Genomic DNA, 27,655 nt, shown 5'->3' with positions numbered 1-27,655 from the left:
TTGAGGATCTAAGAGAATAACAGTCTAAGGTCACACAGCTGGTGAGAATCTCCTTGCACTGTCCATTCCATGAGACTCCCAATTAGGAGAGAAATTGGGAGACTTGAACGGTGGGAGGGGGATGCTTTCTGATTGGCTACACTTAGGCGCAAAAACAACAACAACAACACACCAACATTCATCTTACTAAAATCAAAATTTTACTGGGTAACCTCACAGTGCCAGGCGTTGGACAAGCCTTTAAGACGGCTATCTGCTCCCAGACCACGTTGAACAGGGTGGGTAGTTCAAGTGGTATCTCCGTTGATGCAGGGTGGTTTGAGGGGTAGGGGCTGGCTCCGGGATCCCGACGTTCTGGGAAGCTGCAGGCCCTGGACCACATTCCTCAGCTGGGCCTGAGTACTCTCCATCTCAGCCAGGCGGCGCTCCTGGAGAGGCAGTGGCAATGGGCTTGGAGCCAGAGGAGGGTTGCACCCCAACCCTGCTTCCCTCACCCCCTAGATCTTCCCCGGGGCTAGGGCAGGGGACTCACCAGATTTTTAAGCCTGTGATCCTCACTGCTTGGAGCACCATGCCCTGGATCCGACGGCGGGGTCCTGTGGGGATCAGGGGCGAGGGGAGGGGTCAGAGGCTGAGAAACTCTCCTCCAGCTCCTGGTTGGACAGCCAGGAATTCGGAGGCGGGGCTTGGATGGAGGCGGGGTTTGTCCATGCAGGGGGGCGGGGCCTAGATAAACGAAGCCCGGGCTGAATCGAAGCCTAGAATGGCTGGGATGAGAAGAGACAATCAATTCTTGAGGGGAGGGCTTGGACCGTTCCGGGTGAGGTGGTGACAGGGATGAAGGTGTGTCCAGTCTGAGAGGCCAGGGACCAGCCTGTTTGGGAGGGCCTGATTGAGGAGTAAGGCCTGGAAGGTAGGACTCGCCAGCGACCTGGGGTGGGCGGACCAAGGGGCGGGGAGAAAAAGGTGTGTTGGGGGCGGGGCCGGAAGGGGGCGTGGTCTACCAGGAGTGATTTGCGTGCGATTGAGAGGCAGGGCCTGAATGAAAGTGGGGCCAGGGCAGATCTGATTACAACAGGCTCACCCCCGGGCAGAGCTAATGGAGGAGGGCGGGCCTCACCCTTCACGGAGCCTGGAGTCCAGGTCTTGCAGCTGGCCCTGAAGCTGCTCCTGCTTCTCCGTCAAAGCCCGGAGGTGGGTGCCCAGCGACTCCACCAGGCCGGACAGAGCCTTCTGTTCCTCGCGCAGGGCGACCACCTCACGCTGCAGCTCTGCTAACTGTAGGGAGGGAGCAACTGTAACCTGACCCGTCGTCCCGCCCCCCATCTTCTCCCCGAAAAACTCTGACCTCCTTGTCCCCTGCGCTCTGCCTCCTCACTGCCCTGCCCCGTTAGGAAACCTCGCTCCCGTTTTACAGAGGAACAAATTGAGGCTCGGAGAGGGTTGCGCTAGGCCCGGGGTCACACAGCGCAGCGAGCTCGGCATTTGAACCCAGACTGCCTGGCTTTCTGTCTTTTCAGTCCTGTCATTTCCCTCGGTGGGCAGACCCGAGCTGGACCTCACCTTGCCCACGGGTCGGTGCGTGCCCAGAGCCTGGTCTCTGTCCCGCGGCTGGTCCAGCTGGCGCTGCCACGGCACCGACGACTTCCGAGGCAAAGATGCCGAGGCCCCGGTCCAGGGCCGACTTCGGGGGGCGGGCCCGGTGCGGAGAGAGCTTTTGGGTCGTGGCCGGGGCCCTGCAGAGGGGCGGCGACGGGCAGGGCGGCCAGCCGGGACGCTCTGTGTGCGCTGCACCGGCCGGGGCAGCCGCGGGGGTCGCTCTTCGTCTGGCTGCCGTCGCGCCCAACTCCCTGCGCCGTGAACGCCGTGAACGCTGAACGATTGGCTCTTGGAGATGAGAGGGGTGTGCTTGGGGAGATCCCGGGGAGCCAGGAAGCCTGGCTTCTCTCCTGCAGAGAAGCTGGAGGTGGAATGGGAGAGCTCAGATCCTTGGCTGGCCCCCCGAGGAGACCCCAAACCTACCTCTGACCAGAAATGACTCCACCTCTGATCTTTGACTTCTATGTGACCTTGTCACTGATGGAATCACATTTTGATCTCTGACCCTTTCCTGGACTTCTGACAATACAGTAATACAGTCCTCTCTGTGACTCTTGACATGACCATCTCTGTAAGCTCTGATTCCAATCTGACCCTGGGTTTGACCTCTGCTCACAAGGATACCCTTTCTTTTCTCTATCTGACCCCTTTTTTTGTCCCTGACCTCTGACCTTAAGCTGATCCTGTCTCTGCCTCCTTGCAGACCACGGTCCCTGATCTCTCACCATATGACTTTACCTATAACCCTTGACCCCATTTGGTCCTTGGTCTGACCTCTGCTTACCATATGAACCTGTCCCTGACCCTTGATGGTGCATCTTAACATCTGACCCTGATCTAACCCCTGATTTGACCCCATCCACAACCTCTCACTGAAACCTGACCCTCATCACTGACCACAATGCCGCTTTCTCTGTGTGACCCCAAAAGTGACCTCTCCCTAGCCTCTGCAATGACCCATCCTCACCTTGGACTCCAATCTGATCCAGTACCTGCCTTCTGACCATAACGTGAACCTCTCTCTGATCCCTTGGGGGACCCCTTCTCCAGCCTCTTACCTTTATGCAACAGTTTCTGACAGAGAATTCCAAGGTGACTGCTGCTCCTGACCCCTGATGTGATCTTGTCTTCACCTCTGGCCCCAGTCTGACCCTGTGCTTGCCTTTGGTCCTGCCCCTGCTTTCACCTATCAAAACTGGGTCAGACCTGAGGCAGGCTGATTACCTGGAGTGAACTTGGGCTGGAGGTGGTGGGAGCCTCATAGGCACAGTCACAGGGACAGGTCGGCCCTCCTCAATGGCTCGCAGGATGGTGGGCAGTGGTTCCAGGCTGTCACGGGTTGCCTGATGAGGCATGTAGGAAGGATGGTAAGCAAGCTCTCTAGGACCATAGGCTCCCTGCCCTCTTGTCTCCCTGCCCCACATCCTGGGCTCTGGGATCTGGCCATACCTGGTCAAGTTCAGCAAAGATGGTACAGAGCTGGGCATGCAGGACTGCCAGCTGGAGAGCTAAGTCACTGCTGCCCTGGTAGCCACTGGGTGCTGCATCCACATCCACCATGGCCACTTGGTCCAGGAAGTGTTGCATGGCTGGCCCATGATGCTCCAGAAAGCTATTCATGAAGCCCATGTATGCCTCCTTCTCACCAAACCTGGGCAAAGGTCGGACCGGATGGGTCAGACCAGGCATCTGCCACCCCACTGCCTGGCATGTACCACCACCACCACCCCCCAGCCTCCAGGGACCTACGGGGCACTGTTGGCGAGGTTCTGGATGACCTTGGCGATCAGTGTGAGGGCGCGGGCTGGGCCAGGTGCAGGGTGCTCTGGTGCCAGACCAAAGAGGCTGGGTGCCAGGATGGCAGGACACAGGAGGCGCAAGAAGAGAGAGGCGCACACCAGTCGGGGGCCCAGTGCCTCAGAGCCACGTGCCTTGCATGCTTCTCGCCAGCCTGAGAACACAGTGCCCAGCTCTGCTGGAAACCAGCTGGGGGAAAAGAGGCAATGGTCAATGGGAGCGGGAATGGACATAAAGGTCATATTCATGTCAAGATCCTAAGGTTAAAAGTCAGGGATCACCTGCACTGTGGGTTCCAGGATTGGAGACATTGGGGATAATAATGCTTGGGGTCAGGATTTATGGTGTAGTTATTGTGGTGACTTTTGGAGTCAGTAGTCTGGGAGGTGGGGATTCAGGTTCACATGGGGATACAGTCCCTGAGCTTGGGAGGTAGCTATAAAGGAACACGAGATTGGGGTGCCAGATTACATAAAGTGAAGTAAGATGGGCTTGAGGCTACGGAGTCACCTAGGTTCAGAAATTATGGTATTGATGTCCCAAGTGATGTGGGACTAGACATATGGGTTAACCTGGGATCAGAGTTTAAGAAATTAGAATCCCAGGTTTCTTGTGATCAGTTGCATGGACTTTGGGGTATACAGTCATTTAAGATCAAGGGTCATGGGACTGGGGGTTTTAGCATCACCTGGAATCAAAGGTCATGATTGAGGTCCTATGTTAACTGGGGTCAGGTAGCATGGAATTAGGATATGGAGTCCCCTGTAGTTAGAGGACAAGGAATTGGGTCCCAGATTACTTGGGGTCAATAACCCCAAGCTGACATGACATGGAGAATGGGTTACCAGACTTAGCAAACAAAACTTCAGGACAAAAAGTTAAACTTGAATTTCAGATAAAATGAATAATTTTTTAGTATAAGTATGTCCCAAATGTTGCATGCAACCCATATAACTGGATATTCTGTTTTTATTTGGCAACCCCATTTGGGGGTCAGGGTTATTAGCACAGTGGCTGAGAAGTAGGGCTAGGTGCTGGGGCCCTGATTCTTACTTGTAAGAGTGGATGATGTTTTGGAAGACTTCTTCACAACTGTTCCGCAGTCTGGTCTGGTGCTGTGGCAGCTCTGGAGCCGGGCACTTGCTGGGGTCCACCTCACAGTCCTCACTGGAGGCACAGAGACGCTGCACGACCTGCCCTATAGTTCAGCACAGCCAGACAAGAGGCCGGGGCCATGACCACCAGAACCGATGACACTCAGCCTCCAACTCTGTCTCCAGCTTCCTCCGGAGACACCTAGCATCTCTGGGGGAGCCCCCAGTAACCTCTAGGATTCCAGCATCCCCAAAACCACCACCAGCATCCAGGCTACCTAGGAACTCCCAGATCTCCCCCTTGGGGTTTCCTAGCCCACCCAGATGGCCTCTGACATCCACCCTCTGGCTCACCCAGAGTGGCTTGGAGGTAATCCTGCGCCACCAGCTTCATGTACTCATCAATGGCCTTCGTGGCCAATGTGTTTTCCCGGAATAGCAGCGCCTCACGGCCTCCACTGCGTGCCAGCTCTGCGGTGCCCAGGTCTGTCACCAGTGCCTGGGGACAGTGGGGTTTAGGTTGCACGGGGAGCGGACTGAGCCAGGGGGTTTACGAGCCCTTGGCCACTCATACCTGGGACATAGGCCCCGCTCCCTCCTAGCTGCTGCTCTGGCCGGGTCCTCTCTGCTAGGGCTCTCAAAGCCGGAACTTAAAGCCCTCAAGGCAGAAATTTAAATCTTTCCGCTCAGAGACTCAGTTCAGGCCTCGCCCCTCACAGCTGACATCCAGGCCCCGCCCCCTCATGGTGCCCCGCCCCCCGTCTTGCGGCCGGGTTCCTGAGCCACCGGTCCCCCCTACACTCTGCTCCCCAGAGCGCGCGATCAGTTAGCCTCTGGTCACTCGGGTCCGCCCCGTCGCAGCGCCGCACCTGGGCCCGGCCGGTGGCCTGCAGCACTCGCACCATGGCAGCCGCCAGCTCCTCCTTGGCCTGGGCAGACAGCGCGGGCTCCAGCGCCCCGCAGAGGCGCGCGTAGTGGAAAGTGAGGAACTCCGCCAGCTCCTTGTACCGCTCGGACGGCAGCACGCGCAAGCGCCGCGCCCGGATCCGCGCCCGCAGCGCGGCGCCTACTGGCGCCCCGAGCAGCGGGAACCAGCGCTCCAGACCCGCGGCGGGCGCGCGGGGGACTCCCAGCTCTTCCAGTGCCAGTGCCACGCGGCCCAGCGCCGCTCCCCCCGGGCCAGCTCCGCGCAGCCGCAACGACAGGCGACGCGCCGGCGGCAGCGCTTCGAAGTGGAAGCGCTCGGCCCAGAAGAGCTGGCCCGGGCCAGCCCGCGGCGCTGTGCGCGCGAGTAGAGCTCCGTCCAGCCACAGCTCGGCGCGCACGCCTGCTGTCCCCGCCGCCGCTCGGGGCAGTCCCTTTGCCTCGTGCACCCACACGCTCAACCACGTCTCTTCCCGTTCCAAGTTGTCCTGCGGACCGGAGTGTGTTGGGGGAGGCGTCGGTGCTCGACGTGGGGCACCGTGCCCCCAGGGAGATCGCTGGGCCCTTGGGGGAAGACAGGGGCCACGGCGGTCTCAAGGCGGTTTGGCGAAAGCCCTCTCGCTTTTCTGGGCTCTCGCGGAGAGATCCGGGCTCCAGGGTAGCAGGAGCAGTCGCGGGGTGGGGACTTGCTGTTTGCCTGGTAGGCGGGGTTTGGGGTGCAACTAGGTCCCGGATTGAATAGAAGGGGCCGGGGTGTTTTACCAGGAGCTGGTAACAAACGGAAACTGAGGAGGGTGTCGGAGTGGTTGTGAAGGTGTTAGCCGGCAGGTGTGTCAAAGAGGCAGGGTTACGGCGCGGGCGGGGGTTTGGTTTGGGGGAAAGAGGGGAGCGGGCTGTGAGCGGGGCCTCCGTGTCCAACTTATCTGCTGTACTGACCTGGCTGGGCTGGAAGTGGCGGCGAAGGTCCTCGATCCAGCGGTCTCTCTCCGCGGCGGAGCGGCAAGAGAAGCAGCGGCTCCCGCCGGTCCACGTTACCTGTTGGAGATGGGGTTCAAGGGTGCGGTTGAGGCCAAGCTTATCACCAAAGGGTCGGGGTGAGGTGGAGAGTTGTCTGCATTTACCTGGAAGCAGTGAGGCTCCTCCAGGAGGCTGGGGTGCAGTGGCCAGACCCTCACATCCCGCTCAGCACCCAGGTCCAGCTCGGAGAGTGTGGCCAGCGACTCCCGAGATCCCAGAGCACTGGGGGGTCTGGGGAGGGGACTTTTGTTTTTGTTTTCGTTTTTAAAGATTTTATTTATTTATTTGACAGACAGAGATCACAAGCAGGCAGAGTGGCAGGCAGAGAGAGAGAGAGGGAGAAGCAGGCTCCCCACCGAGCAGAGAGCGCTATGCGGGGCTGGATTCCAAGACCCTGGGATCATGACCTGAGCTGAAGGCAGAAGCTTTAACCCACTGAGCCACCCAGGTGCCCCAGGGACGTTGAAACAAGTGGTCATTCTTCCTTCCTCACCACCAACCCATCCCCTATAGACTGAAGGGTGGAGGGAGGCCAGGATGAACCTGAACCTAAATTGGGCTGGAACCCATTGCTTTTAGGATAAAAATTCAACTCCTCATGGTGGCCGGTGTTACCTTGTATATAGTACAGTCCCTGTCACCTTTTCACCACATTTCCCTGCACTTAATCCCTTTTTCTGAGCTCCAGTCATCCTGGACTTCTTTTTGTCACTTTGGCCTCTTGGCCTTTGTATTCGCTGTTTCCTGGCCTGGAATGCTTTTCCTGTCCCTCTTGGCCTGGTGAACTTCCATCCATCCTTCAGATCTCAGCTCAGGGGTCCCTTCCCTGACACTCCTAGCCCAGGGTGTGACTTAGCTCCTGATTTAGAATCAGTGTGTAGACCCTGCCCCTACCCTTCAGCCAAATGGTGGCTCCTGCATTGCTCAACACTGAGGGGGCTGTTGGAGGTATTTGGTGAAGGTGGGAAGGATAGGCAGGTGAGGGGGCAATGCTGAATCCCAGAAGAGCCCCTTCTGCCTCTCAGAGACTCTTACCCATCCCGGGAAGCACTGGCTCCGAGCTCCGACCTGGCCTTTTTCTTCTCTTTCAGCCGCTTGAGCAATCCCTGCGGGAAGGGGGATATCAGCTGGACAGAACCCTGTTCTCCGTCCTCAACTTCTCTCCCCCAACAATGTCCTGGATGGTCTGCTGGTTTGGGGGGGACAACAAGCTCAGGCTGTGTTAGCAGTAATAATAAAGGCAACCAACAGCTCCTTTTTCTAAAGCGCCAATCCTGTGCTTTTCTGCATTCTCTGTTGACTTCTAATAAACAGCCCTGGGACTGGGGGTGGGGGTGGGGTGGGATTCTCATTAGTTCCATTTGACTGATAGGGATACTGAAGCCAAAAAATGGCCTGCCCAAAATCATTCAGTAAGAGTCCCCTTTCATCTCTGAGGGTCTGGGTGTCTTTGCTCTCCCCTCCACCTCCCACTGGATGCCTTACCCGCACGTTGTGGACCTGGTTGGGGCCAGCAGCGTCTGGCTCAGTCTTTCCAGTGGTCCGATCTGTAGGTGATCAGGGGTGGAAGGTTGGGGGATGGGATCATCTTGAATTCTGCCCCACTTTGACATGCTCCCAAATGCCCTCACCCTCCACATCTCTGAAACTTACCTGGATCCCTGAGGTTTCCCATGGCTACCCTGATGCTGCCTTCAGAGCTAGCGCTCCCTGCCCGGGGCCGGCGTGGACCCTGTTGTCCGTAAGAGTGGGTAGTTGTACAGGGGAGGCAGACAGGCAGACAGAAGGAGAGGCAGCCACTTTCCATTACCCCCCCCAACTCTTCTGTCTCCTTCCCCATCCTCTTCTTCCCTCCCCTCATCCCTGTGCCCCTTCTCACCTCCTCCTCACCCCCAAGCAGCACCAGCTTCCCATCGAGCAGGGTGAAGGCCCCAATGTTCCAGATGGGTACATCAGGTGTGGGGGCCTCAGGGATCTGTGGGGCAGGGGTCTCTGGCTCTGGATCAGGCTCTGGGGAGAGGAGTAGGTGCTGGGGACCTGGGAGTCCTTTCCTCTCCCTCAGAGGACCCTCTCCGTTCACAGAGGCTCATGCGGTTTCCCTCTCAGGTGTCTCCTCTCCCCCCCCCCCCACCCCAGTCCACCGGCAGCTATGTCAGGCTGCTGTTGGACAAGTTTCCACCCCTCTTTTGTCCTTGTTCCCACAGGCCATGGGTAGTGGACACATGGGCCATGTACTGTGTTTACTGCTCCACATGCATTCTCTCATTTAATCCTCCGAAAGCCACTCAATGGCTATCACCCCCATTTTGCCAAGGAGGAAACTGAAAACCAGAGAGGTTGAGTGACTTGCCCAGGGTCATACAGCTTGTGAGTGGTTGAGCTGGGCTTCAGACACAAGCATTGTTCTCTTAACCTAGACAGTAGGTAGGTAGGTCCAAGAGGTTAAACAAGACAGCATCCTTGGTTCCTTACACAAAGAACTAATTTAAGGTGGAAAGCATTCCAAGTTTGAGAAAGGAATAGAAAAAAGATCAGGGTAGGGAGAAGTGGTGGTGCAATGGGACAAGGAAAGCCTCCAGAGATGGTAGGTTTGCGCTGGGTCTTGACCAGCAGGTTGGATTTTGACAGAAATGGAGGGGACTAGGGCAGGAACAGCTTGGGCAAAGGCTCGGAGATGGCAAGGCCCAGAAAAAGCAAGAAGGGCCCATAGGGCTCAGAAGCTAGAGGGGGAAGATCCAGGATGAGACTGGTACAGAACCTTGAGTGCCAGTTAGAGAACTGGAGGAAATGGGGAACCACAGGAGATGTTTGAGCAGGGGAGGAGCAGTCCTGCTTTTTGGAGAACTCTCTCTGGATCCTATGGAGTGGGCAATACTGGATACCCTGAAGGGGGCTGAAGGGATGCCTCTGCAGAATGGGAATATGAACAGTGAGAAATGAGCTTCTTGGAATAGATGAGCTGAACCAACCCTCCCAGATCACCTGTCTGTCCTACTGTTTTCCCATGAGGGGAATAAATACTCCACTTGTCAATAGGTCACTTAAAACTTGCTGGGCCCTGGGCTAGTGCTGCATTCCTGAACTCCAGTCTTCAAGGCATCCCTTTCTCTTCTAGATCCCTTGTGGAACAGCCCCATCTGTCACTTCTGGTTTAGTTGTTTACTGTCCGTCATACCCACTACACTGTGAGCTACATGGGGCAGGAAGTTTCACCTGTTTTGCTTGCTGCTGTGTCCTTAGTGACTAAATCAAGGCCCGGCATGTCATAAATGCTCAACAGACCTCTGTTTGAATGAATGAATGAATGAATGAATATGAGCAAATGAAATAATATATGCTTTAAGGTAGGGATTATGATCCCCATTTAACTGATGGAGAAGCTGAGGTTCAAAGAAGTGAAGAAACTGAAGATATGGAGGCCAGAGAGCAGAGGTGGATATCCAGGCAGGAGAGAATGAGCCTGGGCTCATTCTCATATGAACAGAGACCCATTGAGGAGAGACCCACTGGGGCCAAGAGCCATTTGGCATCTGGACAGTACCACCTTCTGTCTCTTCCCTCTCCCTTCCCCAGGATGGACCCCCAGCCCACAGGTCCCTGGCCACTCCCCTCACCCCCCAGTCCCTGTGTGAGGGGGAAGAGGGAAGAGGGCAGCTGGGCCCCAGCCACTTCCTGTTGGGCTTTTGCACTCCCCACAACTTCCTGTGTCTGTAGGGCTGATGCTCAGGAGGCAGACAAAACCTAAGCATCCGGCCTCCCAGCCCGGGGAAGGGGGAACCATGTACCTTGGGCCTCTGGCTCTGGTCCTGGCTCCAGCGGCGGGCTCTTATGCCTTCCCCAGAGGGTCTTGGATAACCTCAGGCGGCTTGTGCGTGATTCCTTGGGGGGCGCAGAGAGGACACGACGGAAGAGCGAGCGAGAGGCAGGCTGGTTGCTGACTCCAGGCTCCTGGTGGCTTAATGCCCGGCCCCAGCCTGCAAGTCGGCCCCAGCGGGACCCTCCGGCTACTTTCTCCCCATCGCCCCCTGTGTGCCAGCGGTAGGAGGTTATCGGGGATGAAGCTGCTGCCGGCTGGGTTTGGGAGGTCTTGCACGGTGATGGTGGGTCCATGGCGGGGGTTCTCCTGGGGGACAAGGGGGTGACAGTTCTGCCCAGTGTGTTCCCACATGCTGTCTTCATCTTGGCCCCCTCCCCACTCTCAGCTCCACCCCCAGGGAACCCCTTCAGTGGCCAAACGCCTTCTTTCCCTTACCTTGATTTTCTGGCCAGCCCCAAAATCAGCAGCCGTCTGCGCCCTGCCTGGCTTCCTCCCGCTGAACGCAACTCCACGTGACCCTGTCTGTCCCACCCCACCCCACAGCCAGGCTGGGAGGGCAGAGCGGGGGCAGGATGCGGGAGGCAGAGGAGGTGACAGAGCAGGACCCAGAATCTCTCATTGACCCGGAGGCAGCAATGCCTCTCTCTGAGCCTTGGATACCTTCTCTGCAGAATGGGTACAGACTGACCAGGTGCTGGTGAGAATACAGGGCACCTGGAGCGCTCCTCTGCTGCTGAGTGCAGATCAATTTACCTGAGTTGGAAAACTGGCATGATCTCCTAACAGTGACCATACACCCTTCCTCTGGTCCGGTGGTTACAGTGCTAGGTATACACCCAACAGACAAGCCCACTAGTGCTCTTTGTGATAGTCCTAAACTGGAGGCCACCCAAGTGTCCCTCTACTGTGGAATGGATCAGTTGTGATCCCATCTGCAGTGGGGCAAGGAAACGAGCAAACTGCTGGATGATTGATTGAACCCGGATGAATCACAAACGGCGAACAGTAAATACCATGTGGTCCCTTTTATATAGTCGCAAAGGGGGCAAAACTGTGGAACAAGTCAGGATGTTAGTTTCCTTTGGAGGAGGGTAGGGGAGCATGAGAGAAGGTTCTCGGCATATATATATTTGTTTGTTTTGTTTTGTTTTTCCTAATGGTGGTGAAAGTCACATAACAAATTTAACATGTCCCTTTTCTTGAACTGGGTGAGTGCTTGTTACAAGGGTGTGTTCTGTTGTGAAAATTTATTGAGCTGTACAGTCCAGTGCACTTTGTCTGTACCTTCCTGTATCTGTTGTACCTCAGTAAGTGTTTACTTGTAAAAAGAGGTGGGCAAATGGTGTTCTAAGAAAGGAATGAGTCAGCATGAGATTCAGCCGAATCCTGGCCCAGGAGTGGGTTCCAGTGCCAGCTGGTCCTTCGCTCACTGTGTGACCTCAGGCGAGTCACTTCCTCTCTCTGAGCCTCGGTTTCCTTATTTGTACAACAAGATGAAAATATTAGCTCCAGAAGGTTCATAATGGGAGTCTTTGTTAACTCAATAAATGTTTCCTGAGTGCCCATTATATACTAGGTGTTGGAGAAGCCACAGGGAACTGAACAAACTTGGTTCTTGCCCTCGTGGAGCACACAGTCCAGCCGAGGAGAGAGATCCTGAACATCAATGTAGGACATTCCTAGATGGTGAGGAGGACTTGGAGGAAAATAGACTGCAGCAGAGACTGAGGCTAAGTGGAAAAATCCAGGAGGACCTCCCTGAAGAGGTGACATTTGCGGCGCAAATCATAAGGAGTTGACCATGGGATGAGCATACAAGATAGAAGGAACAGTTTGTGCAAAGGCAAGGGTGGCCAGAATTCACAGGATAGGGTGGGTAGGACCACTTTCACGGGCATGTGGTCTGGGCGGTCATCGAGGACCCACATGCTTAGACAGGCACCACACTGCGTTTGATTTCATGCTTTGCTGTTGCTGTCTTGAAGTTCCTGCTTTTTGAACATGGGGCCCTGCATTTTCATTTTGCCCCATGCCTTACAAATTCTATAACCTGTCCCAAGGAGTAGGACCTTCCACGAGGGCCAAAGACCTTTTTTCTTGGAGCTGGACATGTTCTCATAGATGCACACACCTTAGATATGCCCGCCTCCTTCATGCTGCTCTCAATCCATTCACTCCCACACGTAGAGTTTCCCCATGTTCCGATGTATCCCTGAGCCTTTCTCACTTCACTGAATACTGATCCACTCCCACCTCCCTGCATTTTTGCTGGAGGTCTTTCTCTGATGAGGGAGTCTACTCTCCCCATACAATACGCAGCCCCAAAGTGCTGGAGAATTAATACCTCCTGGAGATCAGCCCTTAACCAAATGATGACAAGGATTGGAGGATCAATACTCCAGCTCCCTTGGATCAGTATGACTCTGAGGTGTGTATCTTATTGTCCCCCAGAGGTACCCAGCGGGATTGAGCTCCATGTCCCCTCAGTGCCAACTTACTTGATAAAGGACCCATTCCTGGCTGCCTTCCCTTCCCTACCTCTTCCTCATTCCCCAACTGATACGTCCTGGGATCACCTTTACCTCCCAAACTACTTGAACTGAAATTCTTGTCTCTGGTCTGCTTCTAGGCAAACACAAATTAAGACAATGTGTGCAGGGCACCTGGGTGGTTAAGTGTCTGCCTTCTGCTCAGGTCATGATCTTAGGGTCCTGGGACTGAGTCCCACATCGGGCTTCCTGCTCAGATGGGAGTCTGCTTCTCCCTCTCCCTCTGTCCCTCCCTGCCACTCATTCTCTCTCTCAAATTAATAAATAAAATCTTAAAAAAAAAAAGACAACATGTGCAAACACAGATGATGCATAGATACAGACTTTCCACCGTCGCTTTATTGGAGGTCTGCAGCTGGCACGTTCGTCAGAGGTGGCTCCTTTTTGGATCTCCTGGAGGCCCTCCTGGCCGTTCTTGGTTTCACATTCTAGAAAAGACAGGGGAGGGGAGTGTGTGTGGCTCAGATGGTTAGGTGTCTCCCTTCAGCTCAGGTCATGATCCCAGGGTCCTGGGATGGAGCCCTGCATTGGGCTCCCTGCTCAGTGGGGAGCCTCTTCTCCCTCTCCCTCCACTCCTCCCTCTGCTTATGCTCTCTCACTCTTCCTGTCAAATAAATCAATAAAATCTTAAAAAAAAATAAAGAAGAAAGGACAAGGGAGTGTGAGGCTTGGGGAATGGGGGCCTGCCTGTGTCACCGTGGGACAATGGATAGGGAAGAGGATGGGGAACCCTAAGTGAGGGGGGGGGTTGCTGATTGCTGGCCAGTGTACAGGTGAGACAGGGAGTGGGCAGGTAACATGAGATTGTACAGGTGGGAATATAGCGATGTTTTGGTGATCGGGGTCAGGGGCTGGGTGGGATCATGAGGCCAAGGTCATGCTGGCTGGACATAGATTGCTCCGTCATAAGAGCTGTCATTGGGGTTCAGGGAGGCTGGGGCTGAGTAAGCATCCTCGGGCTGAGATGGGGCAGAGGACTGTAGCAAAGGGTTAGGGACTGGACAGAGGTTGCACAGGCAAAGGGGTTTTCCATAGAGGGTCACAGTCTAAGTGTTGTGTGGATAGAGGGCCCTTTGGCTAGGGGACAAGAGTGAGGCCAAGGTTGGTTAGGCTGGGTGAGGCTGTGTAGGCAGAAGGGGTGCTGTAGGGTCAGGGTTCATGCTTTGGTTGGGAGGGCAGAGGTGTTGGGGCTGGGTAAAGGACGAGCTGGCTGGGTCAGGGCTGAGCCGAAGCTGTACAGGCGGAGGACGGTGGGTAGGGGCTGTTGCAAGTAGAATGACTGAAGTCTGGGTCTAGGTTGCCTAAATAGAGTGACTGCAAGGGGGGCCAGGAACCTGGCTGAGGCTATGTGGGCCTGGGGGTCACACTAAGGAGTCAGGGGTCTGTCGAGGTTGGGCAGGCAGACAGGGGTCAGGGCTGCGCTCTGAACTTGTGCGGCAAGATGGGCCACAGGCTGAGGTAGTGCGGGGTCTCCTACTCACCGCCGCGAAACGCGGCCAGGTGCGCAGCAGGCTGAAGAGCGCGTCCCCAGGGCAGTCAGTGCGCACGAGCTGGCGGTGGCCCAGCAGCGCGTAGTCGGGCCGCAGGAGGCCAGCGCGCACTGCGCAGCCAGGGAGCAGGTCCTGCACGGTGTGAAGCGCAGCCTTCGCAGGCAGCTCGGCTGTGTAGTTGCCCACGAAGGCCACGCCAAAGCCGCGAGTGTTATGGCCCAACGTGTGCGCGCCCACCCAGTGCCAGCCGCGGCCCTCGTACACGTAGCCGTCCGAGCCGATCACGAAACTGTAGACGGGAGGGGGAAGCAGGCACCACTTGGCGTGAGCGAGGCCCCGCCTTTCATCTACCCCAGTTCTGCCCCTGAGCCAAGGGCCACCTCCGACCCAAGTCCCGCCTGGTCGCTCTGGCTCTGCCCCGTCCATCCTCTTCCCACTCCCGCAGTGCCACTGCAGAAACTATCCGACGGTCAGCATTGGCCACTCCCCTTTCTACCCAGCCCCCTCCACACAGTCTCAAGTACAGCTCCTGCCCAATTCAGAGACCTTTTCTGTCTTAGGTCCTATTCCATCGATGCTCCGTCCCAGACCCGGCTCTTAACACAAGTCTTGCTCCTTTCTCAGGTCCTGCCTTCTTTCCTAGTTGCTATCCCAGACCCAAGAATCCCAGTGCTGAAGCCGGGACTAGAGTCAAGGCCACGCCGCCTCCATTTGACCACACCCACCGCCAAGGCTCCTCCTCCGCCTCGCCCCGTTGGCTCCGGTCCAAGCCCCGTCCCCGATCAGGCTCCGCCCACCCAGGCTCTACCCTAGAAGGTTCGCGAGCCCGGGGCCTCAGTTTACCTGTAGCCGATGTCGTCCCAGCCCCGAGTATCTTGGTGGAAGCGCTGCATAGAGCGCATGTCGGCGGCGCAGTGCGCGAAATCCGTGCAGGGTGGCGCGGGCACGTATGTGTGATGTACATACAAGAACCTGAGGGGCAGCTGCAGCGGCCTGGGGCTACCCCTATAGGGCGCGGCGCCCCAGCGGCAACGTGGGTGGATGGCCGGGCACCCTGCAGAGGAGGGAGTCCGGGCCTGGGGTCAGCCAGCCTTTCTCTGCCTGGCGCCTGCCTGCACTCCCGTTAGAGCACACATATGGACCATCCCTCCAGAGTTCCTCCAGATTTGAGGACATTTCCATCTTGCACCACACACTGGCCTCCACGGGGCTTTAACTTCACTGAATTTAACAGTATTTCAGTCCTATTGGAATATCTGCTATGCTTCCCATCACCTTGAGGATGAACCCCAAGAATTTTAGCTCTTATTTTAAGGCCCTTTACAATCCAGGACCCAACCTCTCCAGCTGACTCTGCTCTGAGTTCTAGGGAGGGACAGCCACAGTGAAAAAAGAGGAATCTCAGCCTCCATGTCTCGTGGGACTCTAATTGTGTGCTACTTGCGTTCCCTGCTTCATCTCTCTTAAACCAGCCAGCGCGTCCAAGAGGAAGCAATGATTTTCCCAGGCTTCACTGAAGAAGGTGAGGTTCAGAGAAGTGAAGCAACTTCCCTAATGGTGCACAGGAGTTATGGCTGAACTTCCATTTGAACCTCTGTGCCTTTGTGAGTCCTGAGCCCACCTTCTGGAATGCCCCCTACCTTCCCAAACTCTTCTTCTTCTTCTTCTTCTTCTTCTTCTTCTTCTTCTTCTTCTTCTTCTTTTTTTTTGGATGAACATTTATTCATCCTTTAAGACCCAAGTCTGGCCTCTCCTTACCTGTGCAGCTGCCATGGCTTCCCAGCTTGAACCCTCATTCCCCCCTCTGGAATCCTCCAGTCCTGGATCCCCTTGACCACACGAGGCTAAGAGTGTATCTGTGAGGGGGGAGGTCCCAGGGGCTTGGGGGCCCTTCTCACCCAGGAAGGCCTCAGTGAATTCCTTGGTAGCATTGGTGGCTACCTCTGCCAGCTGTTCTTGGTTCATGCCCTGCAGCTGAGGGTGTGTTGGCTCCAACCTCTGTAGCAGGATGAGGGCCCCCCATATCTGCTGCGTCAAGGTGGGGGCTGAGGTCAGAGCAGCTGCGTTCTGGCGTCGGAAGTTGCTGCGAAGTCCTGAATCTCCAGCCACCCCGGCTCCGTAGTACTGGCTCAACAGGTGGCTGAGAGGTGGCCGAGGCTCAGGGGTTCGGCTTAGATAATCTCCAAGGAGTGCCCCATCCAGGGCCCCATTGAGGAAAGCCATGGTGACTGGCGATGCCCCAGAGTCTAAGAGTGTGAAGGTACGGGGGGTAGAGAGCTGATCCCAGCAGCCCTCGGTCCCTAGGCCTGAATGGCTCCAGGTCTGGGGGCCCTGGAGGAAGGCCAGACCCAGGTCTCTGGCCAGGGTGACCATCAGGAGGCTGTCCACAGTGGTCAGGGACTTGGCTTTGGCACCTGGCAAGGAGGCTTGGACATTTGGAGAAGTGACTGGGACATCTGGAGAGCTAGATCTAACACCTGGAGAGGTGGGTTTGACATCTAGATCCGTGGCTCTATTAATTGGAGGCATAGCTCCAACATCTGTAGAGGTCCCATCTGGGGGGGCACCCCTGAATCTTGGGGATGTGGCTCTTACATCTGGAACCATGGCTCCAGTGTCTGGAAAGGCAGCTCCAGTATCCAGAGGAGCGGCTGTGCTGTCCAAGGGCAGGTTGACAACTCTGTTCCCTTGTAGCCCGGCCTCCAGCCCCGCCAGAAGAGGCTCTACAGCCACTGTAGAGCCATCAGGTGCCAGCACCACTCCGTATTCCTGCCTGCCCCGGATACCATGTTGGGCCACGTCCTTGGTCAGGCTCTGAAACTCTGGGCTCAGTTGCTGGGGATCCAGCCTGGTGTCCTGGATGTTCCGCCCCTCCAGCAGGAAGCGATGGAGGACATCGTGGAGGCCAGAGTCCTGGGCAAAGAGCAGCAATGCAGAAGCAGTGTGGCTGGCAGTGGTGCCTGGTACCTTCTGCTCTAGCTCAGCCAGGGCCTGGATGACAGAGTCCATGAGCAGGGGCAGTGTGGCTGCAGGAGGAGGAACAATATTAGCCCAGTGACCCAGCACCCTCTGTTTCCCACCCCCTGCTGCTTCCACATTTTTCTCAGTGCCCCCAGATCTTCATTGGACAACCCTGTGACTCCCACCACTGTCCTTGTGTAGATGAGGACACTGAGGCACAGAGAACCGGTTAAGGAGCTTAGACGATCAGTGAGCACTGGGGAGCTGTGGCAGGTCATGAGCAGGAGAGAGACATGGCCTGGCTGGTATTCTAAGATTGCTCCTTTGGCTACCATGTGAAGAACAGATTTGGGGGAAGCTAGAGTAGGGAAGGAGGGACAGTGTGGGGGTAAGTGATGAAGATGGCCGAAGCCAGTGGGATGCACAAAAATGGGAAGGGTTCCCAGGTGTTTTGAGGAGGAAATGGGCAGTTTTTCTTGATGGATTGGAGTTTGGGAGATTTTAGAGGGGAAAGTGTCCCTAAGGATGATGAGGGAGGAGAGAGTGGACCGGTGCCCAGTGATGGAAATGTCAGTGGCTGAACCCAGAACCCAAGAATGCTAGCCTCAGAGCTGGGTGGGATGCTGGATGATAGCTAACATTTACTAAACATTTACTATGTGCCAGGCACCATTCTAGGTGAGTTATATAACTTAATCCATCTAATCTTCGCAACGACCCTAATGAGAACAGAGAGGCTGAATCATCTGCCCAGGGTCACACAGCTAGAAAGTGGCAGAGGCAGGATTTGAACCCAGGTAGCTTATTCCTTACACTGTCCAGAATCCAGGTTCTTCTCCAGATGGTCCACTCTATGATTCCTCTATAGCTTTGTTCTTCTCTTTGCCTAAACTGCCCTTTCCTGTTTCTCCATCAAGTAAAAAATTTTTCCCTTCTTCCTGTCCTAAATTTATGTTTAAGAAATCTATGTTTATGAAATAAACAAACTTTCTAAAGTTAGGAAACTTTGAGGAAACTCTACTGATTTTTGCTCTTCCGGCCCCAAGTCCTTCCCTCAGCTCCTGTCCTGACCCTACCGGGAGCATCTGGAGATTGGAGATTCCTTGAGATGGGGGCCTCCTGGGTCTCTAGCCTCACCCTGTACAGGGCTGGACACAGAGGGGGCAGTAGTACACTCTTACAGATCTGGGTGCTGGCCCCGGGCTCTCTGCTTCCTGACCCACCTGTCCCTGGTTCCAGCCGTAGCAGCAATCCGAGCAGGATCCAGAGGATCTCCTGGGCCGCCATCGTAGGGTTCCAGATTCTGAGGGACAAATCCAGTTGACCTCAGCAGATACCTTGGCAGAACTGGAAGGGGATGGGCATAGAGAACTGAACGGTGCCTTTGGCCACTGTCAAAGTCCAGCGGTGAATGACACGGCTGCCCCTTGCAGAGCTGTGGGCGGGAGGTAGTGGGAGCATGGGAACAGAGTGCCCTAGGTCAAGGTCATCTGGATCTCAGGGGCTCCCCCATCCTATTCTGTCCCTCCCAGGCTGAGGTCAAAGGTCAGCAGGCCAGGCCCATCCCAGGAGGGGCCTGGAGGCCAAGTAGTTTAGAGTCCAACAAACCCTGCACGTTCCCAAGAGAGGTAGACTGAGGCCAGTCCAGCAAACCTTACCCGCTTCCTGTAATCATTGTTCTGGAGCTGCAGCTGGCCAGCAGAGGGGACTCTAAGGTGCCCGCCAAACTGGTAAGACTGGCTCTCCAGAAGGAGAGGCCTAGGGTTGGTACCGCCTCCTGCCTTCTTTTCTGTAAGCACCTCAGGCTCAGGCAGAGGATGGGTGCAGGGCCTAGAGATTGTTTGCTGAGGCCTGCTCTGAGCCCCCGGGATCAGGAGCTGTCACCTCTCAGCAGTTCCAGGTCCTGGTCCCAAGCAAGCAGAGGAAGCTGAGAGCAGGGATTGGGCCGGAGGATTCAGGACCCTGACTTTGTCCCGGGAGCTGGCTTCTGGGCTCACCTGGGTTGACAGTGAGGGGTCCTCCTCTTTTCCTGTGCAAAGCAGGTGTGTGAGTCCTGCAGAAATGAACCTGCCTCCCCTTTATTCCGGACTCAGGTGGGATGGGCTCCAAGTGGTTAGGGCTTGGTGTGAATTGCTTCACTGTGGGCCTCCCACCCCGAAACCAGCTTTGGGAGTTTCCAGGAGACCCACCAGGCTGGGGACTCAGTATGGGGCGGGCCCTGGGCGGGCCTGGGAATGCCCAGGCTGAGCCAGGTCTGGGATTCCCCAGGGGGTAGGGGGTGGGGTGTTTTTGCAGCTATAGAGTGTCCTCTCTCTGGGGACCAAGCATCCACAGTGGGGACTCAGGAAGTAGGTGCTGGGGAGGGAAGGAACGGAGGCCACTCTCCAGGGGATTCCAAGGGAATCTCTGAATCCCAGTTTCCGAGGATTTGGGGACAGGGGCAGTGGGGAAGGGAGGTGGGCTCTGCCTGGACTGTGTGTCCATCTGGTGGGAGGGTGGAGTGAGGAAGGGAGGCATTTGCCTAGGGTTCAAAATTTAAGGTGGTGCTGAAAATCTTTGATCAAGTTATATTTTAATGCGATATTTCTTTTTTTTTTTTTTTAAAGATTTTATTTATTTATTTGACAGACAGAGATCACAAGTAGGCAGAGAGGCAGGAGGAAGCAGGCTCCCCGCTGAGCAGAGAGCCCGATGCAGGGCTCGATCCCAGGACCCTGGGATCATGACCTGAGCCAAAGGCAGAGGCTTTAACCCACTGAGCCACCCAGGCGCCCCTTAATGCGATATTTCAAAAGACCAAAGTGAATGCAAAAAATCCACTATAAACAAAATATCAACTTTTTAGAGAAAGAGAGGATAGGAAACAGCCCTGTCCTGAGGCATACTAGGGCCAGAGGGAAAAGTTAACATTAGGAATTGTGATCCTGTCTTTGTGCCTTGCTTGCTTTACCCAGAATGTGGAGGGGTGACTGAGGAGATCCCCACCTAGTGTCCACCTGGACTGGGAATGACCTTGCCTTGGCATCATGGACCCCGGAAGTGTCCCTCTGTGGCTCCACTGATTGCAGCCCCAGAGGACCCTTCTGGTTTTATATCACCATCCATTTATGCTCATTTTACCCAGCAGGAAGGTGAGCTCAGGGAGGTTAAGTAACTTGCTCAAGGACACATAGCTGAAACCTTGGGAGTGCTCCAAGGGCAAAATATGTTTCCACTATCCTGTGGCTGGGTCAGGGTCAGGGTAATTCACATGGGAAAGTTTGCAGACTTTCACACCCAAGAACTCCTGGGCTAGTCATCCAGAGAGCCTTGATTCCATTTTGAACCTTGGAATTCGTGGCAGAGGCTGGGTAGATTTCAAGCCAGGGGTATGTCATGGCTGGCTAGCATTTCCCTTAGAGACTGGGATTTGTGTCCTGAGGTGGACCCTTCCTCCAGGAAGCCTCCTGGATTACTCCTGGTTCTGCCCTTTACCCATCCTGGCTCTCTAGCCTGAGGCGCCTCGCTTTGACTCAGACCCATCCGTGCAGGGCTAGGAGTTTCTATGTCCAGTTTTATCTCCCCCAAACTGGGAGATGCTGAGTCCTCTTAGGGTGCCCAGAAGTACCTGGCACAGGCCAGGGACCAGAAGGGTGTCAGGGAGGGATTGCTGAGTCCACAAGAGGCCTGATTGAGGATGTGGGGTCAACTGGGGATTAGGCTGTGAAACACACGTGCACACACACACACACACACGCACCCACACACCAAAGTGCCTGGTCTGGGCTGGGCCTGGGAGTTAGCAGAAAGGCTGGTATTCCCATGATGAATCACCAGTCCCCACCCCTGCTTCCTTTATACCTCATGAGGACCACCTGCCAGGGTAGGTCAAGGCCCCTCCAGGCTGCAGACAGACACTATACTCAAGAGAACAGTCATTATCTGGGGCCTAGGCACAGCTCTAATGGAGGTAGCATTGACACAGACAGACAGACAGAGTCCTGGGCCCTGGATCCGAAGTGAAGGTGGGATCATAGACAGAGACCAGAGGAAGAGGAACTTGGGGCAAGACTGGGCTTGGGGCCAACATCAGAGTTAATAATGTTCACTTTGGTAGCAGAAGCATAATCATGAAGACCCTGATAATAATAATTATTAATAATAAAAACTGCAGTGTGCGGGGCTTAAAACCAAGATTTTATTTATATGTCTGTAATTTTTTATTCAGCTCTGGGTTTTGTTGAAGGATGTAGGGCAGGAGTCTGCAAATGACAGCCTATGGGCTGGCTGTCTGTTTTGTAGACGATGTATTTTTTTGCTTTTGGGACTTTTTCAAGGTGAAATTCACCTAATATAAAAGGAACCACTTAAAAGTTTATAATTCTATGGCATTTAGTATATTCAGAATGTTGTGCAGTCATCATCTCTGTCTAGTTCCAGAACATTTCTATCACCCTGAAATAAGACCCTGTACCCACTCACAGTCACTGTCACTATCCCCCAGCTTCTGGGAAACACGGACCTGCTTTCTGCCTGTTCTGGATGTTTCACATACATGGGATCAGATACTATGTGAGTTTTGGTGTCTGGCTGTTTTTTTCACTCAAGATAATGTTTCTGAGGTTCATCTGGGTTGTGGTGTGAATCAGCGCTTCTTATCATGAATCATTCTTTTTTTAAAAAAAGATTTTATTTATTTATTTGCCAGAGAGAAAGAGAGAGAGCACAAGCAGGAGAAGCAGCAGACAAAGAGAGAAGCAGGCTCCCAGCTTAGCTGGGAGCCCTGATATTGGACTCGATCCCAGGACCCTGAGATCATGATCTGAGCCAAGGGCAGACGCTTAACCAACTGAGCCACCCAGGCGTCCCTGAGTCATTCTCTTTTTATGGCCGAATAATATTCCATTGTATGGATGTGCCACAATTTGTTTATATGAATAAACAAATTTATGTAAACAAATGACAGGAACACATCCTCCCCATTCATTTACATATTATCTATGACTGTCCTCATGCTGTAATGGCAGAGTTGAATTTTAGTGGCAGAGACCATCTGGCCTGCAAAACTGAAATATTTCCTACACGGCTTCCCCCTCCCCCAGCTTTATGGAGATATAATTGACATGTAACGCTGTGTAAAGTTAAAGGTGTGCAACACGATGATTTGATACATGTATATTGCAAAATATTTACCACAATAAGGTTAGTTAACACATCCCATCACCTCACATAGTTATCTTTGTTTGTTTGTTTGTTTGTTTTTGTGGTGAGAACTTTTAAAATCTACTCTTAGCAACTTTCAAGTATACAGCACAGTACTGTTAACTGGAGTCGCCATGCAGTACGTTAGATCCTCAGACCTTATTGATCATATATCTTGAAGTTTGTACCCTTTGACCAGCGTCTGCCCATTTCCCCATCCTCAACGCCCGGCAGCTACTGTTCTACTTCTTCTATGAGGTCACGTTATTTGTTTTTTTAGGTTCTACACATAAGTGAGAACACACAGTACTTGCCTTCGTCTGGCTTATTTCCCTTAGGATAACCTCTTCACTCTTCACTGCCATTTAGTTGTAGGATTTCCTTCTTTTTTTCTTATGGCTGACTAATACCCCATTATATATATATATGCCACCTCTTAAAAAATCTGTGCATTCACTGAAGGACTCTCCGATCATTTCCATGTCTTGGCAATTGTGAACCATGCTGCAGTGAATATGAGGGTGCAGATAGCTCTTTGCAGTAATGATTTCATTTCCGTCAGATATATGTGGACTTTTTATTTTTTATTTCTGAATTTTTAAAAAAATTTTTTAAAAAAGATTTTACTTATTTATTTGACAGAGATCACAAGCAGGCAGAGAGGCAGGCAGAGAGAGAGGAAGGGAAGTAGGCTCCCCACTGAGCAGAGAGCCCGATGCAGGGCTGCATCCCAGGACCCTGGGATCATGACCCGAGCCGAAGGCAGAGGCTTTAACCCACTGAGCCACCCAGGCGCCCCTATGTGTGGACTTTTAATAAAGTTTGCTGATCTCTCCTGAGCCAGTTAACCCAAGTTCAAATTCTCACTCGGCTGTTTACTAGCTGGAGCAAGTGGTTTAATCTCTAACTCTCATTTTGTCTATCTCTAAAGTGGGAGAATGGTACCAACCTCCTAGGGTTATTTTGGGAGCTAAATGAGGTGGTCCTACGTGCTGAGGACCGTCCTTGCATGTGGAAAGCATGCGATGAGTAGAGTTGATTCTGCCCCCACTCCCTCCACTGGCCCAGCCTCCCCAGCAGAGCTCCAGCGCACAGGATAATCTATGATGGCCCGAGTCCTTCTTCCTCTATGAGTCTGGACTCACAGGCATGAATTATTTCTACATCTGGGGCACTTGTCCAAGCCAAGGCTTCCCTGCTGGCCTTGCCCGCCCCCCCCCACAGGAGCCAGCTGGGCTTTTCAGCCAGCCTGGAACCATAGCCAGATCACTGAAGCTAGGCAGGCCAGCTCCAGAATTGGTCAAACCCAATTTGCCAAAGGGAAAACAAAAGTTGCTGGTGTGGGCCAACGACCCCACAGCCTCCAGCTGGGGAGATTCCGCCGTCCCTGGAGGGCAGAAGTTGAGTTCAGTCACATCTTAGAATAGAGGTGAGATTTCATCTCTCAACACCTGGCACTGAAACTGGTGAGGAGGGAGTTTTGTAACCGAGGACAGGACATATTATAGTGAAATCGTGAGTTCAGCCTTCGGCACTATGCTAGAGGCCAACAATGAGTGTGGGGTAAATGGGGCCAGATGTTGGCACATCCTGGGGAATATTTACTGAGAAACGACAGCTCCTAGCTGTTGTCACCCTGCTTCGAGAGAATGACACAGCACAAAGGGCTTTAACCATTATTTTTTGAACAGAAAATTTCAAACATATTCAAAAGTAGAGAGAACTATATAATGAATCCCCGTATGTACCCATCATCCAACTGACACGTGTCAACTCACGAGCCATCTTATTTCTTCCATAACTGCCACCCCCTGTCTCTCTTCTGTGACGTTCTCTGCCATTGGTGATCATCGCCTAGACCTGTTAACCCATTAGCAGCTACAACAGAGTGATATTGGGATGATTTATTCTTTCTTCATTTATTAGCTGGAATTCATTTGGAGAGAGAAACATCTTCTCATCTACCATTTGGTTACCCAGTGGTGCAATTCACGTGAAAAGACAAGATAAATGCTTGATATCTTTCCTTCCCTCATTTTCAAAGTCATTGCTGGGCTTCTTAACATCCTCCAAAGGTAGATAATGAGATTTCCCTCTCCCCCCATATCTTTACAAAATCATGGACTTAAACTACTGAAATGTGTGAATACAGTGAAGTATTTTTTTTTATCATTACTGATAATCAAATTATTATCCCTCCTTTGGCCAGTGGGAGCCTCTTCACTTTGACTCCTGAGTTCTTTTGACATGACTCTTTTTTTACGATGTAACAAGAGATTTCAGGAATATCTTGTACATTTCCTGCCACAAACCTGAGAATCAACCATTTCTCCAGGGATCCCTTCTTCCTTTGATTGGAAAGCGGTACTGAGAGATAGGAGTCAAAGTGCTAAAGGTGCTTATGGCTACTGGGTTAGTTGTTTCTAGGACTTTTCACTGGACAGAAGTAGGAAATCCCCTACCATTTTTTCTTTTTAATTTTTAAAGTATTTAATGATTTATTAATTTTTTTGAGAAAGTTAGAGAAGGTGTGGGTGTGAGCGGGTGGGGGGCGGTGGAGGGGCAGAGTGAGAGGGAGAGAAAGAATGAGGAGAGAATATCCCAAGCAGGCCCCATGCCTAGGGTTTGGATTGTTTCCACTCTGGGCTATTGTGGGTAGTGCTGCTGTGAACGTGAGTGTACAAATATCTGTTTGAGTTGAGTTCCCACTTTCATTTCTTTTGGGTACATACCCAGAAGTGGTATTGCTGGATGATGTGGTAATTGTATGTTTAATTTTCTTAAGAACCTGCCAAACTGTTTTCCCCAGAGGCTGCCCCATTTTACGTTCCCACTAGTGGTTCATAAGAGTTCCAATTTCTCTACCCTTTTGCTGACATTTGTTATTTTCTTTTTTATAATAGCCATCCTAATGGGTATGAAGTGAAGGGATTATTTTTTAAATCTAATATTGCCTTAGAATTATGTGAGATATTTGCATGGTTCTAAAGTCAAATCTGCAAAACAAGATATATAGAGAAACATCTAGCTTCTACTCATGTACCTTTCATCATGTTCTTTCCCTCCTCCTCAGGTAATCATTTATAATTTTTTCATGGTCTATTGTTCCATTTTATTTATCTTTAAAAAATATTTTATTTATTTATTTGACAAACAAAGATCACCAGTAGGCAGAGGGGCAGGCAGAGAGAGAGAGGAAGGGAAGCAGGCTCCCTGCTGAGCAGAGAGTCCAATTCGGGGCTCGATCCCAGGACCCTAAGATCATGACCTGAGCTGAAGGCAGAGGATTTAACCCACTGAGCCACCCGGACACCCCTATTGTTCCATTTTAAAAACACTATATATCTATATAACTGTGACTAGTATATATAATATATATTTCTTTCCACTTAACACTGTTTCCTGGAGATCTCTTCATGCCAGAATAGAGAGATAATCCTCATTCCTTTTTACTGCTGCATAGGATCCCAACATGTGGCTGTGCCTTGGTTTATTCAACCATACCCTATTGATGGGCTTATGGGCTATTTCCAGTCTTCTGATATAGTTTTTAAAAAGATTTCATTTATGTATTTACTTGAAAGATTGAGTGAGAGAGAGAGAGCATGAGCAGGGGGAGGGGGAGAAGCAGATTGTGCTGCTGAGCAGGGAGCCCAACACTGGCCTCGATCCCAGGACCCTGAGATCCTGATCGGAGCCAAAGGCAGGTGCTTTACCACCTGAGCCACCCAGGTGCTCCAGCATTTTGATATTTTTGATATTTTGATATTTTTTTTTAAGATTTTTTACAATTTATTTATTTGACAGACAGAGATCACAAGTAGGCAGAGAAGCAGACAGAGAGAGAGGAGGAAGCAGGCTCCCTGCTGAGCAGAGAGCCCGATGTGGGGCTCGATCCCAGGACCCTGGGATCATGACCTGAGCTGAAGGCAGAGGCTTAACCCACTGAGCCACTCAGGCGCCCCTATATTTTGATATTTTCAATAGTGCTGTTGTGAAAAGCCATGTTCATTTATCTTTTTCTTAGTTTTGCAAGGGACTTTTGGGATATATTCCCCTAAGTGGATAAATGAGCATACAATTTTGCCAGATATTGCCAATTTCTCCTCCCCAGGGCTTATATCTCTTTGCTTTCCCACTAGTAAAACTTTTTCATTTGATCTGGTGGACTCCTATACATTCTTCAAGACCTATCTCCAATATCCCAGTTTCCAGGAGGACTTCCCTTCTCCTCTGGCTCTCTCCTCTTGGCTTTTCCAGCTCCAGGCTCCTTTCTTTGGCTGAGCCCTGATACTGAGCTGTTGGGAGTGTCTGTGTCCAACAATGTACTCTCCAGACTGGGAGCTTCTAGAGGGCTGGCTGCAGGGTTGAGTCTTCTTAGGGCATTTGCCATGTGACTGGGCATAGAGAGGTGATAATAACAGGTTTTCTCTCTGAACAAAGGACAGCCCTTTGGCCCTGGGCCTCCCTTGCTGTCTCCTCCTGGGCCAGGAAAAAAGAACCAGGTCAAGCTGGCCAATATCCTGGGTTCTGCAGTCTGCCCTCTGGCTGAGTCACCTGTACTCAAGGATGGTAAACTCGGTGTGGGTGTCTCTCACCTGCTTGGCTCCCAGGCAGAGGAGTGGGACCTGCTTGAGGTCAAGGGAGACCCCACGTCCCATTCAGTCTTCCCCACTCCCTAGGTAGAGCACCTCCCCTCTCTGTTTCTTGATTTCTCTAACTCTAAAACAGCAATAATAATGTGTTTATCTCATGGCCTTAGCAAAGGAATCAGTGATATAAAATTGTATCAACCCGCTTCCCACTATTTATTTATTTACCATGTATTTATTGTGGCGAAATTCATGTAATGTAAAAGCAATCACTTTAAAGAGAATAGTTCTGGGGCATTTAGTACATTTGCAGTGTTGTGCAACCATCACCTCTATCTGGTTCCAGAACATTTTCATCACCCCCGACGGAAACTCTGTACGGATTACGTAATCACTTCCCATTTCCCCTCCCCTCAGCCTCTGCCAACCACTGCTCTGCTTTTTGTCTCTAAGAATGACCTATTCTGGACATTCCATATAAAAGGGATCACACATTACGTGACTTTGGTGACTGGCTTCTTTCATTCAGTGTAATGTTTCTGGGGTTCATCTTCGTGGTGTGTGTCAGGGCTCTGATCCTTTTTACAGCTGAATGACATGCCATTGTGTGTACATAGGACATTTTGCTTACCCG

At 52.8% G+C, this 27,655-nt stretch overlaps 3 protein-coding genes across 3 annotated transcripts in view; 1 reads left to right on the top strand and 2 right to left on the bottom strand.

Moving 5' to 3' along the window:
- Positions 1 to 27,655, top strand: part of CYP4F22 (cytochrome P450 family 4 subfamily F member 22) — an 84,616-nt gene that overhangs the window by 15,243 nt on the left and 41,718 nt on the right. The gene's annotated exons all lie outside the window — the stretch shown is intronic.
- On the bottom strand, positions 180 to 10,746 carry RASAL3 (RAS protein activator like 3). The gene is made up of 18 exons (XM_080798937.1): positions 10,684 to 10,746; positions 10,217 to 10,554; positions 8,311 to 8,441; positions 8,085 to 8,163; positions 7,917 to 7,978; positions 7,467 to 7,537; positions 6,536 to 6,662; positions 6,351 to 6,449; positions 5,360 to 5,902; positions 4,845 to 4,989; positions 4,450 to 4,594; positions 3,349 to 3,585; positions 3,049 to 3,250; positions 2,824 to 2,942; positions 1,564 to 1,960; positions 1,121 to 1,278; positions 533 to 596; positions 180 to 428 (listed from the first exon to the last, which is right to left on the bottom strand). Exons 2-18 carry the CDS (start codon positions 10,539 to 10,541, stop codon positions 288 to 290), a joined length of 3,045 nt encoding a protein of 1,014 aa, XP_080655063.1. The 5' UTR covers positions 10,542 to 10,554; positions 10,684 to 10,746; the 3' UTR covers positions 180 to 287.
- Positions 13,104 to 18,614, bottom strand: PGLYRP2 (peptidoglycan recognition protein 2). The gene is made up of 5 exons (XM_080799002.1): positions 18,472 to 18,614; positions 16,186 to 17,313; positions 15,131 to 15,341; positions 14,279 to 14,576; positions 13,104 to 13,225 (listed from the first exon to the last, which is right to left on the bottom strand). Exons 1-5 carry the CDS (start codon positions 18,533 to 18,535, stop codon positions 13,136 to 13,138), a joined length of 1,791 nt encoding a protein of 596 aa, XP_080655128.1. The 5' UTR covers positions 18,536 to 18,614; the 3' UTR covers positions 13,104 to 13,135.

Source organism: Martes martes, assembly GCF_963455335.1.
Source record: "Martes martes genome assembly, chromosome: 1".
In the NCBI taxonomy this organism is placed as follows: Eukaryota; Metazoa; Chordata; class Mammalia; order Carnivora; family Mustelidae; genus Martes; species Martes martes.
The sequence above is the reverse complement of the archived record's forward strand: the minus strand, read 5'-3'. Positions and strand labels throughout refer to the sequence as shown.

Bases quoted from the DNA above. Each gene is read 5' to 3' on its own strand.
- RASAL3 (XM_080798937.1), bottom strand. From the start codon at position 10,541: ATGGACCCACCATCACCGTGCAAGACCTCCCAAACCCAGCCGGCAGCA. The intron at 8,442-10,216 runs GTACATGGTTCC...TCCTCTCCCCAG, and splicing joins ACCAGAGCCAGAGGCCCAAG to AGCCTGATCCAGAGCCAGAG. The intron at 597-1,120 runs GTGAGGCCCGCC...TGATCCCCACAG, and splicing joins GACTCCAGGCTCCGTGAAGG to GACCCCGCCGTCGGATCCAG.
- PGLYRP2 (XM_080799002.1), bottom strand. From the start codon at position 18,535: ATGGCGGCCCAGGAGATCCTCTGGATCCTGCTCGGATTGCTGCTACGG. The intron at 17,314-18,471 runs GTGGGTCAGGAA...CTCCTCCTGCAG, and splicing joins ACGGCTGGAACCAGGGACAG to CCACACTGCCCCTGCTCATG. The intron at 14,577-15,130 runs GTAAACTGAGGC...TCCCGTCTACAG, and splicing joins TGGGACGACATCGGCTACAG to TTTCGTGATCGGCTCGGACG.